The 15,457-nt window shown below is 45.9% G+C and overlaps 1 protein-coding gene across 1 annotated transcript; it reads left to right on the plus strand.

Moving 5' to 3' along the window:
- Positions 1-6,520: 6,520 nt before the first annotated feature.
- Positions 6,521-12,896, plus strand: RNASEL (ribonuclease L). The gene is given in 8 exon segments (XM_062602343.1): positions 6,521-7,337; positions 7,340-7,360; positions 7,362-7,714; positions 8,091-8,179; positions 8,585-8,775; positions 8,879-8,996; positions 9,766-9,887; positions 11,626-12,896. Coding segments are annotated over 8 exon segments (1,245 nt in total). The 5' UTR covers positions 6,521-7,122; the 3' UTR covers positions 11,762-12,896.
- The last annotated feature ends 2,561 nt before the right edge of the window (positions 12,897-15,457 follow it).

Consider the following 15,457-nt stretch of genomic DNA (forward strand, 5'->3'; position numbering starts at 1 on the left):
GCCAGCATTAACTAGCTTGTGTCAGTGGAGGAGGAGAGTGGGAAGAGCTGGCATCACAGGTGTCTGTAATTCAGGAGCACTTAGGTCCCAAGGTATGACTGCTAGCACAAGCCAGCCTCTGCCATTAAAAAGCCATTTTACAAGCAACTGCATCTATAACAAAGCCTTACATTCCTTCTAATGCAGCCATGCAGAGTCCAAGGTTCATCATTCATTGTAAGATACAGTGTCTCATCTCCATCCCTATTCCCCGTAGTCATCATCCACCCAACTGGAGGAAGGCAGTTTAAACTTTCCCTTATCTTTTATTCAATATTCATTAGACATGGCCCTGTCTTACAAGACAGGTGATTTGTAATCGCAGTAGTCTGTGTGTATACCTTAGTGCCTGTCAGAGGAAAGAAACAAGCTGAAAGGTGTCCAGGAAGCATTTAAATTATCTGGCAAGAAACACTTAAGAGTAGTAAAACAGTCTAGAAGCATCTAGAAAGAAAAAATAGTGGTTTTTTTTTTTCTAAATGCAGCTTCTAACTGAAAAAAATAATATTTTGTCTTGCATACCTTGAAGCTCTTTTAAAGTCAGTTCTCAACTGAAAAAATATTTAAGTTGACCAACAAAAAATAAAGTAAGAAAAAAATCGGAATTAAAATATTTTGAGCTTTCTTTAGATGGAAATCTGGGGTTATGTCCATTCTTGATGCTCCATGCATAGAGATGGATGGCCCAGGCCAAGTCTCAACCTAGGTGGTAGCACTCAGACTTCACAAGTGATACTGGAGTATCCCATTTCTAGCACAGTTTCATGTCTGCAAGTCTGAAATGCTTCCCAAAGAGAAAACTCAGCCAATAAAACCATGCTTGCACCTGGCATATCCTCCGTGATTGCTGGCAAAACCCGGTGGTAATACAGCAAAACCTTTAAAGCTTTGGGGGCATAAAAAACCCCAACTCACAAAATCTCATTGAAAAAGAGGAGCTGAAGCTTCCCATGACTTCCTTTGGGCACGGCTGGCTGCGGTTGCTTCCAATAAACCACGGCTGAAGTTTCCCAGGGTGGAGGCTGCAAATTTGGAAGCAGCAGAGATCTGAGCTCCAGAGAGCAAATGTGGGGGCTGGGGCTGCCTCCCCCAGGCATGACACATACTTGCTCCAGGGCCAGGTTTCCATGAGCTAGGATGGGGGGGTGGATTTATTTGGTGGAAAAAAACACAGGTTTCCCTCTGCCCTGGGCCCCAGTGTGTTCCCAGTAGCAGCTTGCTGAGGTGACACTGTCCCTCAGGCATCCTGTCTCCTCCTATGGCCAGGGTCACCACTCCGGCAGGACTGAGCAGCCTTTGGTGTGGCCTTAGGGCATATGCATAAGTGCAAGAGTGGCCCCATGAAGAGAAGTATTTGGGCAGGTGTATGGATGCTGAACTTTCGGTGCGTGCGCATGCACAGCAATGGGTACACATGCATAACAACACACATGCAGGCAAATTTTAAAGACAATCTTCAAATAAATGCTCTAAAATGTCATTTAAATATATTTTTGAAGGAAGCTGACCAGCAAATGGGATGCACTATTTGAAATACCACAAACACCTTATCCAGTGGTCTGCAGTACAGCAGCCTCTGTGCCAGCTGGCAGGAAGGGAGCAGCTGTATCACACTGCTTCCCACTTTGCAGCTCTTGCTTCAAGGCCTTAGTCTGAATAAAGCGTAGAAATCACGTGTGATGTGTTTCCATACGGCTCACCCTCCCTCCCAGTACACATGCAGCAAAATGTCAAGGTTACCAATCAGGCTCAGCTGTGTGCAGGGATTCTTATCCACATGGTGCTTTGGGAACTGAGAAAAGATTGATAATATTTATGCTTTCTGCCAGTGCTGGGGTGCTGAGGGCAGTGCTGGGCTCTGCAGCCCTCCTGCCTCCCTAGGGCTGGGCTGCCTGTGCTGGAGGCTGCTCTGATATGGTGCAGTTGCAGCCTGGTCTCAGCCTGTGGGGAGAAGCTGGGGATGAGCAACAGCTGGGAGAAATGCTGCTGTAGAGCCACCTCTGCTGCTTAGGAAATGCATTTAAGCTCAGGTCCTCAGCCTGGTTCCTTGTATGACCTGTTTTGGCTGATCTGGGATGTTTCTGATGGATCCCCTCTGCTCTTCTTGCTCGGGGACTGGTACACAGTGCCCTACATGGTAAGGTCCTAACCTCTTCTTCCCAGCCCACTCCTGCTAGCAGATCCCCTGGTCTTTTTTATTTGTGGTGATGAGGACTGAACAGCAGTCTAAAAACCTAGCAAATGCAGATTAATAAATGTAAAAATACTCCACAGTAAAGTGAAATGTGTTTGATGCTCCTGTGTGGACCACATCACCTGTCAGTGTTTAAATTGTATCTCTCTGTGGACTATTTTTCAGGGCTGTGTTCCAGCACTGAAAGTCACATCAGTGTGGCCAAGCATATAAACCCTGGGACATTCCCTTTTGGAAATAAAATAAGGAAGCAAATACAGGGAACATGAATTAAAAAAGCCATGCTACTATTCCTAGATACTTTTAAAATTATTTTGACTTTGGCAGGCAGTTTTTGTGGCTGTGTTTTACCTCATGTTTAATTGTAGCTGTTGGTCAGGGCACAGATGCTCAGAGATGTTATCTCTGGGAAAAGGTTGCAAAATGGGTGTAGGTCCATCAGGATGGAGGAAAAAGAATTGCTATGTTGCACCCTTGATGTCGCTGATGACTGTGTTTCAGCAGCTTGTCTTCTGGCTCCCTGTGAATGGGGTGGTAAATAAGGAGTCTGCATAAGGGCAAATACAGCAGGAACTACACAGCCCAGAGACTACTGGAACGGTTGTAGAGAGTAGCTCTGTGACTCCTCTGCTCTAGAAACCCTCTGAGGCCCTTCTATTCCCCATAAGTTGTCTGTCACAGGGACAAAGAGTTTAAAATTATGACTCTGTGGAAAGCAATTTGGATCAGCCATGAGAGAGAGGGAAAGCGTTACCACCAAATCCTTCTTTGCTCGGGTACAGGCACAGGACACTTCTGCCTGTTGCAAAAACCTTGTTCCTAGCATCCTAGAATTTGGGTTCCTACCATCCTAGGGTTTCTTATCTTCCCACTATAACAAACTACTTAAACTAAATCAGCAAGCTGAAGAAGGCTTTTGTACTTTTGTGGCTGGGTGACATCGTATTGTTGTGTATCATAATGCTGGGGTTTTGGTTGTTTTTTTTTTTTACATCTTTATTGTTGGTTCTGAACCTGTGATGTGCCCCTGCTCTGCTGGTTTATCTCTTTTACAGCCTGTGAAGAGTGGTAGATGATTAAACACTGGCAGCCTAAGCCCCAGCTCTGGTTGAACCGGGAGAGATGCTACTGAGTTCAGCAAATTTCTGTGAATTAAAATGGCATCCTGACAGCCTTGAGCATCATTTGAGATTGGTCCCTGAGTTTTCATGGTCTTTGTCCCTGTGTGGCTGTGTCAAGGTCTCCTGTAGTAATACAAACCTTATGAAGTTCCATCCAGAGGCTGCAGGATATTCCTAGACCTTGCTGATGCTCTGCATGCTGTGGAAAGCAGGTTATACAATATGATGGTTAGGTACAAAGACTATGTGACTCATGCATAGGTGGAGCTTTTGTGAAAGCTGGCATGCAGATGTGAGCAAGCAATGTAGATGTACATGGAGATTTGGATATGCTTGTAAAACTTGCATCCCTGTACCCCTTTAGGGTATGTTTCTGCATTCACACCCTTGTGTTTGTATCCATCTGTCTCTCTGTGTACATATGTGGATGCCAGTTTGTGCATGCAATAATGTTGTCCAAAAAGCGGATTCATGCCCAGTGTGCAGTAAACCAATTCCACACTCTTGGAAGTGATACTGAGTTGATTCAGGCTGGGGTGCTGGGTGGACTGTTACACAAATCAAGTCCATGAATGCAGACCCTCTTTGTTACGTTTATACACAAACGTTATAAGGTAGTACACTCCCAGATACAGTGATTGGTTGTAATCTACATATAATTATAATATCTGCTGTGTCATTCCTTCTAATCACCACCCGTGCTCAGAGGAGGGGTCTTCAACTGGCCCAGGGTCTTTTTGACCTTTGTTGTGATTTTAAGTATTATAATGAAGGTAGTTCACTTTAGGACCTTAAAAGTTGGCTCTTTTGCCAAGTTAGGTAACCAAATGGTCACTTTGCCAAGCTGTCAGATAACTCATCCTTTAGTGCTTTGATTGTTCTCCTTTGTTCCCTCAAACACAACCAGTATCATCAGTGTACCATGAAAAGCCAGGCATGAATTCATTGGTACAATTTCAGCCCTGTTTCAAGTGTGGCATGAATCTTGCAGCTGGCACAGCTGGGTGGAGGAGGCTGCGGAGGCTGCATGAGCTCTGCATGCTGGTGAACTTACCTCACATTAGAAGGCAGTGGGGGAAAGTGGGTGGCATGTCACAGCCTGGGCTCTGTTACACGTTTCCTACACACACTTAGCATGCAGGGCTGGAAGACTGGACTTCCTCAGGCAGTACTTGTTTACACAGAGCTGCCTACAAGAAGGACAGTGCCTGGGCAGCAGGGAACTGCCTGCTTGCCAATGTGGGTAGGGTTGGAACACATCAGCTGAGGTATAAACGGACCTGGAGCTCAGTGGTTCCCTGGATGAAATTTAGCAGCATGGCAAGTTTCCTCATGTGGATGGATTTACCAAAAGGTGAGGAAATGCTTAAATATAAACCCCAACCCAATTTCTTGCATCCCAAAGAAAACCCCAAAACTCCTGACCCTCCCTCTGTCGTGGTTTAAGCCCAGACAGTAACTCAGAACCAAGCATCCGCTCACTCACTCCCTACCTTCTTACATCCCACTGCTCCTGGAAGGATGGGGAAGAGAATCAAAAGAATGTAAATCCCACTAGTTGAGATAAGAACAGCCCAATAACTAAAGTATAATACAAAACTACTACTACTGTTTCCACTAATAATTATAAGGGAAGTAATAAGAGGACAGAATATAAAAGGGAAAAAGAAAACAACAAACACAAGTGATGCACAATACAACTGCTCACCACCCGCTGCCAACTGATACCCAGCCCAACTTGAGCAGTGATCTGGGCTTTCCGGGTAACTCCCTCCAGTTTATGTATTGGGCATGACATGCTGGAATACCCCTTTGGCTAGTTTGGGTCAGGTGTCCTGTCTCTGCTTCCTCCCAGCTCCTTGTGCCCCTCCTCACTCTCACAGCATTAAGGACTCAAAAGTCCTTAATCGGAGTAAACATTACTTAGCAACAACTAAAACGCTGGTGTGTTGTCAGCACTGTTCTCAGAGCAAAGCAGAAAACACAGCACTGCACCAGCTGCTAAGAAGGAGAAAAATAACTGTTACAGCTGAACCCAGGACACCCTCCCTCCCCCAGAACTCCAGCACTGGCTCATTTAATGTCTGAACCTTCAGCTCCTGAACCACTGCTGAGCATACGTTTGCAAACAGGATCTATGTGTGTGGGACTGTTCCCCGAGAGCATCTGCTCATCAGCGCTCTGCTGTGTGTTAAAAATTGTTGCTAAACACCCTGCAGAACTGCAGCACCCCCATGTAAGTGGATAAAATGCTCCTTGCTGGGAGAAGGGACAGCACATACTTGCAGACTTTGCTGGGAAGCAAATACTATCTGGAGATAATTGCTAGGAAACAGCAGCGAAAAGCGGCTGCTGAGAAAACCTGCTCCTTGGCTTTGAAGGCATTTTAAGCCGTGCCTGGGGTTTCGCCTGGGCAGAGAGTGCCTTTCTCACCTTCCCTCGTGGGTGGTGGCGTGTGACGCTAGGCAGCATTGCGCGACCCTGGTGCTCAGACGCAAACAGCTCCTGGCCAAAAGTCAGCGGGGCGGGATAGAAACGTTTAAACGTTTCGTAGCGTAGGGCGTCCTGCGGCTCGGCACAGAGGGAAAGCGCGCAGCTCCTGCCTTCCGCCTCCCCAGGCGTCTGACTTCCCAAAAGAAGCAAGGAGCTTGAGCCCCGCCGTGCGCAAGGGATGTTGTGTTGTTTTTCCAGCCATGAAAGAAACCTTTGTTTTTTCTGTTTTTTTTTGTTTTTTTTTGTATGTGGCAAAAGGCATAGAAGTTACTTCATGGGAATGAAATTCATCTAAATCAATGAAATAGGGTATTTATTTTCCGCTGGCCTTGGCTTTCCTGAGGGTCAATCCTTGTGAATTTATACTTTGCCTTTAAAACGTTGGACTTCTCTGTCCCTTTTTTTTGATCGCCTTAGATAATTTATTTCCAGTTCAGCTTGTCAAACAGTGACTCCTGGAAGTGCTGATCACTTGGACCAGCCTTTGCAGTCAGGAGAATGGGTACTGGAGTTCCAGCTCTTCTAGATACTAGATAGATAGAAAAAGATCAGGTTCTACCTGACTAACCTCGTAATGTCATGAAAAGCTTAGGAAGGGCTTCTACTCAGATAGGGTCTCCTAATTGCCTATGAAAGCAGGAGGGATTAATGCTGGCTTTTTGTCTCATTCCAGGTATCAGACTGGGGACTCTTCAGGACTGTGTGTGTGTCTGCCATCCAAAACTGAAGGGGAATGCCCGTCTCTGCCTGTCTGCTGCGTTTTCCCACCTGAAAGCATCGCTGAGGGATGATTTCTTAGGTAACCTGTAATAAGTCTGAAATAGCATTTATAGCAAGAAAACAGTGGGTTCTCCCCCATCCCCTTCACCCAGGCACCCCAAGGGATGTCTGCTTGGGCTGTAATTAACGCTGAGACCAGACAAGCAAACTTGATGAGTACTTATGTCTGGATTAGTACTAAAGTGGTGATTCTCACCAAGACATAGTTCTCTTGGCTGGCACTTAGCATTGCTGTTAGTTGCTTCTCAGGTAGACCTGCAAGACATCAAACATAAATGTTAGATTTCACAGTCTAATGAACTTTTCTGTTTACTAATTAGTTTTGAGTCCACAAAGCCCTTGAAATAGCAGCCTATCCTACACAGTGTGCTTCAGCCAAACCCAGAGCATCCACCATGATGAAAGTACTGAGCATTGCACCAGTCCCTTCCTTCAGTGGGATGCCTGAGCTCAGGTGATGAAAGTCAGAGGTACAGAGCCCTCCCTCTGACCACCATGGAGGCTACAGCTCACAGCCAGCAGGAGGCATCGATCCCTTCCAGCACAGAGACAGAGGAAGACCTTGCCTTCAAGTTAAATGCTGCTGTGAGGGATAGTAATAAAAAAGATGTGCTGGAGCTGCTGGAGAAAGGGGCAGATGTGAACTCCAAAGCAGAAAGTGGCTGGACACCACTGCAGAGTGCCGTGCAAGCTAATGAAGAGGACTTGGTCCTATGATTGGCAAACTGAAGACATCAATATATCCAGCAGAGAATTCAGAATACTTCTCAAGGTGGCATCTACCTTGGGATCCATAGTGGGACAGAGGTGGCAGTAAGAATAAGCTCCAGTACAGAGGGTGACAAAGAGAAAAGGTTCTTTGAACAATGTAGTAACTGTGAACTGAAGCTCTTCCGGTTTGAGAAAGCAGAAGGCTACGTGTACTTACGCTTCCCCCTCTGGGAGAAAAATCTTGAACAACATCTGCAGGAACCAGAAGGCCAAATGGATTGCAAAGGTGCTCTGAGGATGATCTTCCAGGCAGTGAGGGAGCTGCACTCCCTTGGATTTGCTCACCAGGATCTGCATCCCAGAAACTTTTTGATAGGTTATCCTTTGCTTTCTCAGTGTTTTCAGTTTGCTTTCTTGATGTCTGTAGTGTAGAGAAGATGCTTCATAGCTGTCTGTAAAAAAAAAAAACAAAAAACAACAAAACAAACAGATGTCTTTATGCAGAATGGGATGTCTATGGCATTAGAGCTCCTCTTTGAGTGGGTATAGATATGTTTGCGGACAGCCAAAGAACAGAACTTTGCATGTCTCAATAGACCTGTCCTTCTTTCCAGATCTTTGCAGTCAGATTAACCCACAGCAGATCTCTTCAGAGAACTGTTTTCTAAAGAAGGGGCCATCCAGAAGTCAATGACTGTTATATTTTCCACCATTAACATTTCCCCCATAAACTTTGTTTATTATTTCCTCAGATTTAGGTGGCAGAATTTACCTTGCTGACTTCAATAATAAAAGGAGGTTGATTGAAGACAAACAAGAGCTTGTAAACTCAGATTTAGAGGTAACTTCTCTGCAAATCAATGAATGGTTTAAAATGTCAGGTATTCTCCGATATTTTCTGTAGCTGTGAAACCTAGGGGGAAGCCTTTCTGTGTCCTCAATTAGAAACCATTTTGATTTCTGGGAAAGCCCAAAGCACTGCCTCAGGATGATAGTGGCTAGGATGCAAGGCTATAGCTGGTGATAGGATATCCAGAGAACCCTGTGAACATGATTATGGTGCCTGTCTCCTCTGTGCATACAGCTTCCAAGTTTGTGTTTCTATGTATTTGCATACTTCTGCACATCTATAGGTGCACATGCGTGTTCACATATACAGTCAGCTTATTTAGGAATAACAGTCCTTCTCCATTTGGTAAGAAGTTTCACACATCTGGCATGTGAACAGTGATGTGTTTCTTTGCAGGCCCTCAGCAGTCTTGTGCTGTATGTTTTAACAGGGGGTAGGAAGCCCCTTCAGCAAGTCAGTGCTGAAGATTTAGTTGCTGATTCCCCAGATTACAAGGAGGCTCTGGATCTTGTAAGTAGCCTGGTGTCTCATGATGAACGAGGCTTGGAAGGTTTGAGCATACTTCCGTATTTCTGGAGCAAACAGATGTAAGTCCTGGGAGTACAAAGGGAAAGTTTTTGGTAGGAATTTGCCTGTAGTGCTGGGAGCAGCAATGTCCTGTTGCAGCTAATGAATCATCTAATTCCACAGCAGGTTCAATTTCCTGAAGACTATATGGAATAAAGTCAAAGATCTCCACAATCAGAAAGCTGTCTTTCAAGCTCCTAATGCTACTGAAAGTTTTCCTTGTCCATGGTGGACCAAGGAAGTAATCCTCTTCTCTTTGAATTAGTACAAGGTTTGAGTGAAACACTTAGGCACAAGCTTTTTCTATTTAGGAAAAAGCCCCATTTAAAACTTTAACTGAAAAAAAAGAAGCTTCAAAAGTAGCAAATACAGGTAACTGAAGGAAACAATTAAATTTAAGCCACGTAATCAGAGTACCCAAGACTAAAAGCATTGGTGGTAAAGGGAGCTCTGTTGATGGGGGTGTTAGTAGGGGATGCTCATGATAGAATTAGCTGGCAAACCTTCAGGGGTGTTTGTTGGTGACCTCTGGCCCTTGCTGCCAGCAAATTCCTGGCAAATATGTTTTGTTAGATTGGCTCAAAAGCAGTGAGACCAGGCTTGTTTTTGCAGGGAGCATCTTGGAAAGACATGCTGCATGTGTTTGAGATATGACAGTCTTGGCTCAATGCAGCAGCCCATGTGGTCCTTTCACCAGTGGCACAACTGGATCAAGACTTCCAAGTCTCCCCCTGCCCTAGAGGCATGCATGAAAATCTCCTGTTCCATGTTGACATCCTAGTGCAAATGCCATAGATGGGAAACAGCAAAATCAGGGGGTCTGTGTGGTACCTGCCTTGCAGAGTGAACTCTTCTGCTCGTGTTGGGGAATACGCTTTTAAGAGTTACAAGATTTACTCATGCAAGATGATGTCTCTGCAGAAAGGCAGTAGGTGTGGTGAGTGGAGGTAGATGTGCTGCTTTTGTGGTGTGTGAAAGGTAGAGAATCATCTGTGTGTTTTTTTTTTCAGATTAACAGAGATGTTCTGAACATCATGGAAAATCCCAAGAAAGGAAGATCATTCAAATATAGCAACAACGTCAGTGACCTACTGAGGTTCATCAGAAACCTGAATGAACATCCAGATATCAGGTACACGTTCACGTCCGTGCCCCTGCCACAGTTGCATTGCAGGGAGCATATGGGTATCTGGAAATGTCAGGGAGTTTGAGGACGAAAATCTTCAGATGGTTTTCGGGAAGGGAGAACACAACTGGGAGGTGGGAGAAAGTCCATTAGAGCTCATCTCCTTAGAGGGGTTATCTCTTCTGGCAGCACAGTAGTGTGTGAAGATCGTGTGTCATGGCTGCAAGCCATCTGGAGTCAGTCCTCAATATCACCTTCCAGAGGGTAAGAAAAGGAATTTAGATCATCTCTCACAGATGAACATCCTCAACCAGAGCCTTCTGTTCCAGAGGGATGGCAGCAGCTACAGAGTTGATGGCACTCCCTCTGCATCTTAGCCTTTGCAGAGCAGGCTGTGGGGTGGAGAGGTGTCCATGACAACTAAGGCAGGTCATGGCTCTGCAGCAGAGGACACCATGAACATGTCTTCTGGGCTGTTATTGTTGCTGCAGGCTGGTGTTTCTTGCTGTAACTCCAGAAAGGTTTTTAGATCCCTCTTAAATATTTGTATTTTCCTTTATACTTTTGAAAAGCCTTCTTACCTACCTTTCTAGTATTTCCAAAGTGCTGATGTTTACTGTGCTGAAGTGCATTGAGATATGGATCACATAACAGCACAGCTCCTGTTAGAAGATCCTATTAGGAGGTCTTGACTCCTAAAAAGCTGCTAGTCTCTAACCCTCCATAGTCATGGGTGCTTAAGCATGAGGTTAGAGGTGGTGTTTGCTCCTGAGACAAAGAGGCACAAAAGTACAAAATGTAATCAGTTCTAAGTAATGTTAAGTTTGATGGCTTTGTAATGGAAAGTGACTGTGGTGCTTGAAGGTAGTTGACATAGTTTCAGGCCCTCAGGACCCTAGTACAAAAGGTGTGAGAAAAGCAGAACAGAAGGACAGGACCTGGGGATGGGGAGTATCTGGGACTAGCAGATGTCCAGGGTGGGCACAGATAAACTAACTGATAAGAAGAAGGACAGGATGATCGCTATGTTTGGGGTGTTAATAAAGCCATTAAACTGGTGTAAGCATCTACTCGGGAGTATCCGGGACTAGCAGATGTCCAGGATGAGAGCAGTTAAACTAACTGATAAGTAGAAGGCCAGGATGATTGCTATGTCTGTAATGTTAATTAAGCTTGTTGGGAAAAGTCAACGACCCTTAAAGACCACCACATTTTTGGAAAATGAGGTAACACACTCAGTGACCATGTAAGGATGACCTGTATAGCAGTTCGGGGGCACACGTTAGGAGGAGCTATCCCCCGTGTCTCCCGGCGCCAATAAAGAATACCTGCTTGTCAACTTGAAACTGTTGGTGAGTTTGTTCCTGGAGTTTTCTCCGAATCACTCCTAGTGATGATTTCACTGAGGCTGGTAGCCAGCACTGCTCTTCAGTGAAGATGCAGGTAGGATTAGGCAGATGGAGGTGCTGGAGAAATAGTGAAAAAAATGGATTGAGTAGTTTAGGGAAGGTATAGAAAAGTTGCAGCTCAAGTATTTATAGGAAACCTTCCTGTGTTATCAGAAAGCCTCTGGAATGTTGTGGGGTTTTGGGTTGGTGGTGTTTTTTTTTAGTTTTTTTTGGGGGGAGGGTTGGTGGTTTTGTTTCTGTTTTTGTTTTCTCTGCAAGGGAGGAACCAGGGTATCCTGGATATTTGAGTCTTCAGGCAAGCTTTAAAAACCCTTTTTGGGTTTGTTCTCTTTCAGGATCAGCAACAAAACAGGAGACCATGCTGAATATTTCCTGAAGCTTTTTCCAGCACTTACCATTTATGTGTACAACAGTTTATGCCAGAATCCTGAATACAGTCACTTTGCAGACATTCAGTACTCTTTTCTGTAGGATGTCATTGCCTCCTGTCCCATGTCCAATCCCACCATCGCTGCCTCATTTTATGCCCTATTTCTTCGTCTGCAAAGGAGTGAAGAAAGTGGGTAAGGAGATGGGAGAGAGCAGATGCAGGGACAGAGTGTGCAGGACTTAAGCTAAGAAACTGAAGATGCTTTCGAAGTGTTTGGTGTAACAGGTTTTGGAGAGGAACCAAGTTGAGTGCCAACCCATGTCCCCCTTGACTACTCCATCCCTCTGGACTTAACCTGCATCTGTAAGGTACAGATCAAGGCCCTGATCCTTATGGAGAGCAGGGAGATGTGGGACAGCCCCCATAAACCTGATGTGTCTGAGAGGCAAGAGAAGAGCTCGGGCATTGCCAGATGACATTGGACTCTGCTAAAGGAAAAAGTTCAAACTCCTTGCTAGGGCAAATATTCCCTACAGTTTGTACTAATGAGCTGCTCATCTAACCCTAGAAAGACAAGAATCCTCTCTTTTCAGTCTTTCTGAAACACAGCAGCCATAAGATGCCTAGGCAACGGCTCATTATTCATCTGATCTGTTAAAGGTGCACTCAGGCCAGCCTGCTGGGACCTGAAGGACTTCTTTTGAGGAACACAGGAGATGTTTCCACAAGGAATGGGTGCAAGGAGCACAATTCCATGAAACTGCTACTGTTCCTGACTCAGCTGAAGAAGGTCACTGACATCAAAGGGACTCCAGGGACTGGTTCCTCCTGGAAAGGACAAGCTCTGTTGTGGCAGGCTGCATCTGCAAGGCTTCAGCACTTCTGTCTCCAAACCAGTGCCACTGCTGGGGTATTACTGTCCTGCTAGATTTGGCTCACTTCCACAGTGCTGGTGCCCATACAGCTGCAGCATGCAGCCACATCAGAGGTCTTGTATTGGAGGCTCATAGCACAAACCCATTTCTGAAATCCTACAGCATGCAATGTGTGTCTGATTGTCCAAGGGCTTGCTTGTTTCTCCACTAATGCTCTGATTTGCACAATGATTACATGTTGTGTATGGAAATATTTCTCAGCTGTTGAAAAGATTCCTTAATTTTTTTCAGACTGAGATTGTTATTCTTTCAATTAGCCTGTGGAGACCCAAACTTGGAATAAACTTGCCTGGAAAACTGACTGTACACTCATTTATGAATGAGGTTCCTGCATCCCCTTTGCACAGAAAGAGATAGTCTGCAGCACTGTAAAATGCTCAAAAGGCTGGGATTTTTGGTCTCCCTGTGGAGGTGCCTCTTGGTTGCTTAGGTAAGGTGGTGGATGGTTTTGTCACTGTTCAGATGAACTGCTTCTAGTCTATATGGGTATTTGATGGGAAAAGATGTTGGGAAGTACTGAAGGCTTCCTGTCCTCAGAAGCAAGCTGTCTCTTGTGAAGTAACCCCCTGAATGGTGGGGGGTTTTGCATTGTTTTTGTGGAGTGAGGGTGAAGATTAGCGTCAATGCTTGCATGTGTGTGTTTGCATACATGTAAAAGTCTGGGAGTGGATGTGTTTGACCCATCTCCTCTACAAATTAATGGCTGTCCAGAATGTATCGTTGAGCCTACACATCTGTTTTAGCTGTGTATGATTATAGATTTATTTAGGATCATAGAATCATAGTTAGGGTTGGAAGGGACCTTAAGATCATCTAGTTCCAACCCCCGTGCCATGGGCAGGGACACCTCATGCTAAACCATATCACCCAAGGCCTTGTCCAACCCAGTCTTGAACACTGCCAGGGATGGAGCATTCGCAACCTCCCTGGGCAACCCATTCCAGTGCCTCACCACCCTAACAGGTGTGAATTTCCTCCTTATATCCAATCTAAACTTCCCCTGTTTAAGTTTTAACCCATTATCCCTTGTCCTATCACTACAATCCCTAAGGAATACTCCCTCCCCAGCATCCCTATAGCCCCCCTTCAGATACTGGAAGGCTGCTATGAGGTCTCCATGCAGCCTTCTCTTCTCCAGGCTGAACAGCCCCAGCTTCCTCAGCCTGTCTTCATACGGGAGGTGCTCCACTCTCCTGATAACTACCTGCAAACCAGGAGGCATTGCTGTGCATGAATTGGGTTGCAGACTGCCATACATATGGCTGGTAAGGTCCATGTGCCAGCCTGCATCAGTGGTCCTGGCTCAGAGCAAAAGGTCCTTCTGATAGTCTTGGGAACCTTTTAAAAAATATGTGAATGCAACAAGAAAGCTTGACTGTGCCACTATGAGGTGCCAATAAGAGAAAATACAACCAGGAGAATATTGACTCCTCTCATGTCAATATTTTTTTCTTTTCTACTACTCCTCGCTCATTTTTTCTTGCTCATTGTCTCTTCTCATGGTCAGAAAGCAGGAGGACGCATAGAGATGTATGTCCAAGTCTCGGCAGCATTGGGAGCAGGGATACTATATGAAGCACTATGTCACCATGCAAATGTGGCTCAATGCCACAGCAGTATGTTTCTGCTCTTGCATAAGGAGAGGTGAGGCAATGGGCTGGGCTCCTTCAGCCTGTTGTAAAGCACCACATTTCTGGCTTGCTTTGACCTTTGCATCTTCTTGCATTGCTCTGCTGTTTTGCTAAAGGGCTGTGACTTGGCAACCTTAAAAGGCTGTGGAAAAGCCTTCCTGAAAGTGGGGAGTTCTCAAGGATGTCCAAACCAGAGCAATGATCAAACCCATGGAGGCTGTGACCTGTCTCTCTGGGGAAATCAGGCTGCTGGGAAGAATGTCCAGGAAAGGCTTGCGTGGTCTGCAGGGCTGTGTCCTGCTTTCCGAGAAGCCAGAGGTGTACCGGGAGGCTGCTGTCAGAGAGGAAACTTGATCCATGTGTAGTATCTGCAAAGCTTGCTCACAGGGTGTCGGCCCACATGAAGAAGGGGGCATGTGGGACTGGACCAGTGCTGGGGAGACCACCAAGCCATGCAAGGCTGCCTCTCCTCCTTGCAGGATCAGGGAGGATGGGTGAGTGCTCAGTCAGAGGCCCGGCAGGATGGAAATCCAGTGGCAAGGTCAGCTGGAAAGTATTGAAATGGGGTAGTATGGCAGTTTCTGAGGGTGCAGCCTGGGGACAAAGGTGTCCTGGGGAGCTGGGGGGTAGAACCAGCTGCCACAGTTAATGCTGCTTGATGTGCTGATGGCTCCCAGCATCAGTGCCCACCTGGGAGGTGCTGCCTGCCTTTGCCTTTTACAGGCAGGCTTGCAGACCATGCGTGGTGCCCAAGGGCATGCTGATTTGGCCCTACACGCTTCATTCCCCTGCTGTCATGCCTGTACATTGTCTATTTGCTGTGCCTCTGCCTTTTATCTCTGCTCCTGCAGGCAGCTGGCTTAACCCCATGTGATGGGATCAGGTGCTCCCCATCCTGTCACTTTTGTGCTGAGGATATGCTTGTGCACAGGCATGGTCCCAGGTCAATGTGTTTCATCTGCTACACTGGGAAAAAAAACCCAGTCTGCAGATGCAGTGGAGTGAAGATCATTTTGGCTGTGGTTTTGCTATGTGGAGCTTCAGGCACATCCGTGAAGCCTTCTAGAGAGTGGGCTCAGCTGGGCTCAGGCTGCAGAGCCTGAAGTGTTAGTGAAAAGCACATAAAAATGCAGCTAGCTTTTGGGGCTGAAGGTTTTTGGAGCAAAATCAAGTTACATCGCAAGGGCAATTCTGAGGATCTGTTTAGGTTGTAATAGTGGCATCAGCTTCC

This window comes from Pezoporus occidentalis, unplaced genomic scaffold (genome assembly GCF_034315485.1).
Source record: "Pezoporus occidentalis ecotype Australia unplaced genomic scaffold, CSIRO_AGI_Poc_V1 ctg76, whole genome shotgun sequence".
Taxonomy (NCBI): Eukaryota; Metazoa; Chordata; class Aves; order Psittaciformes; family Psittacidae; genus Pezoporus; species Pezoporus occidentalis.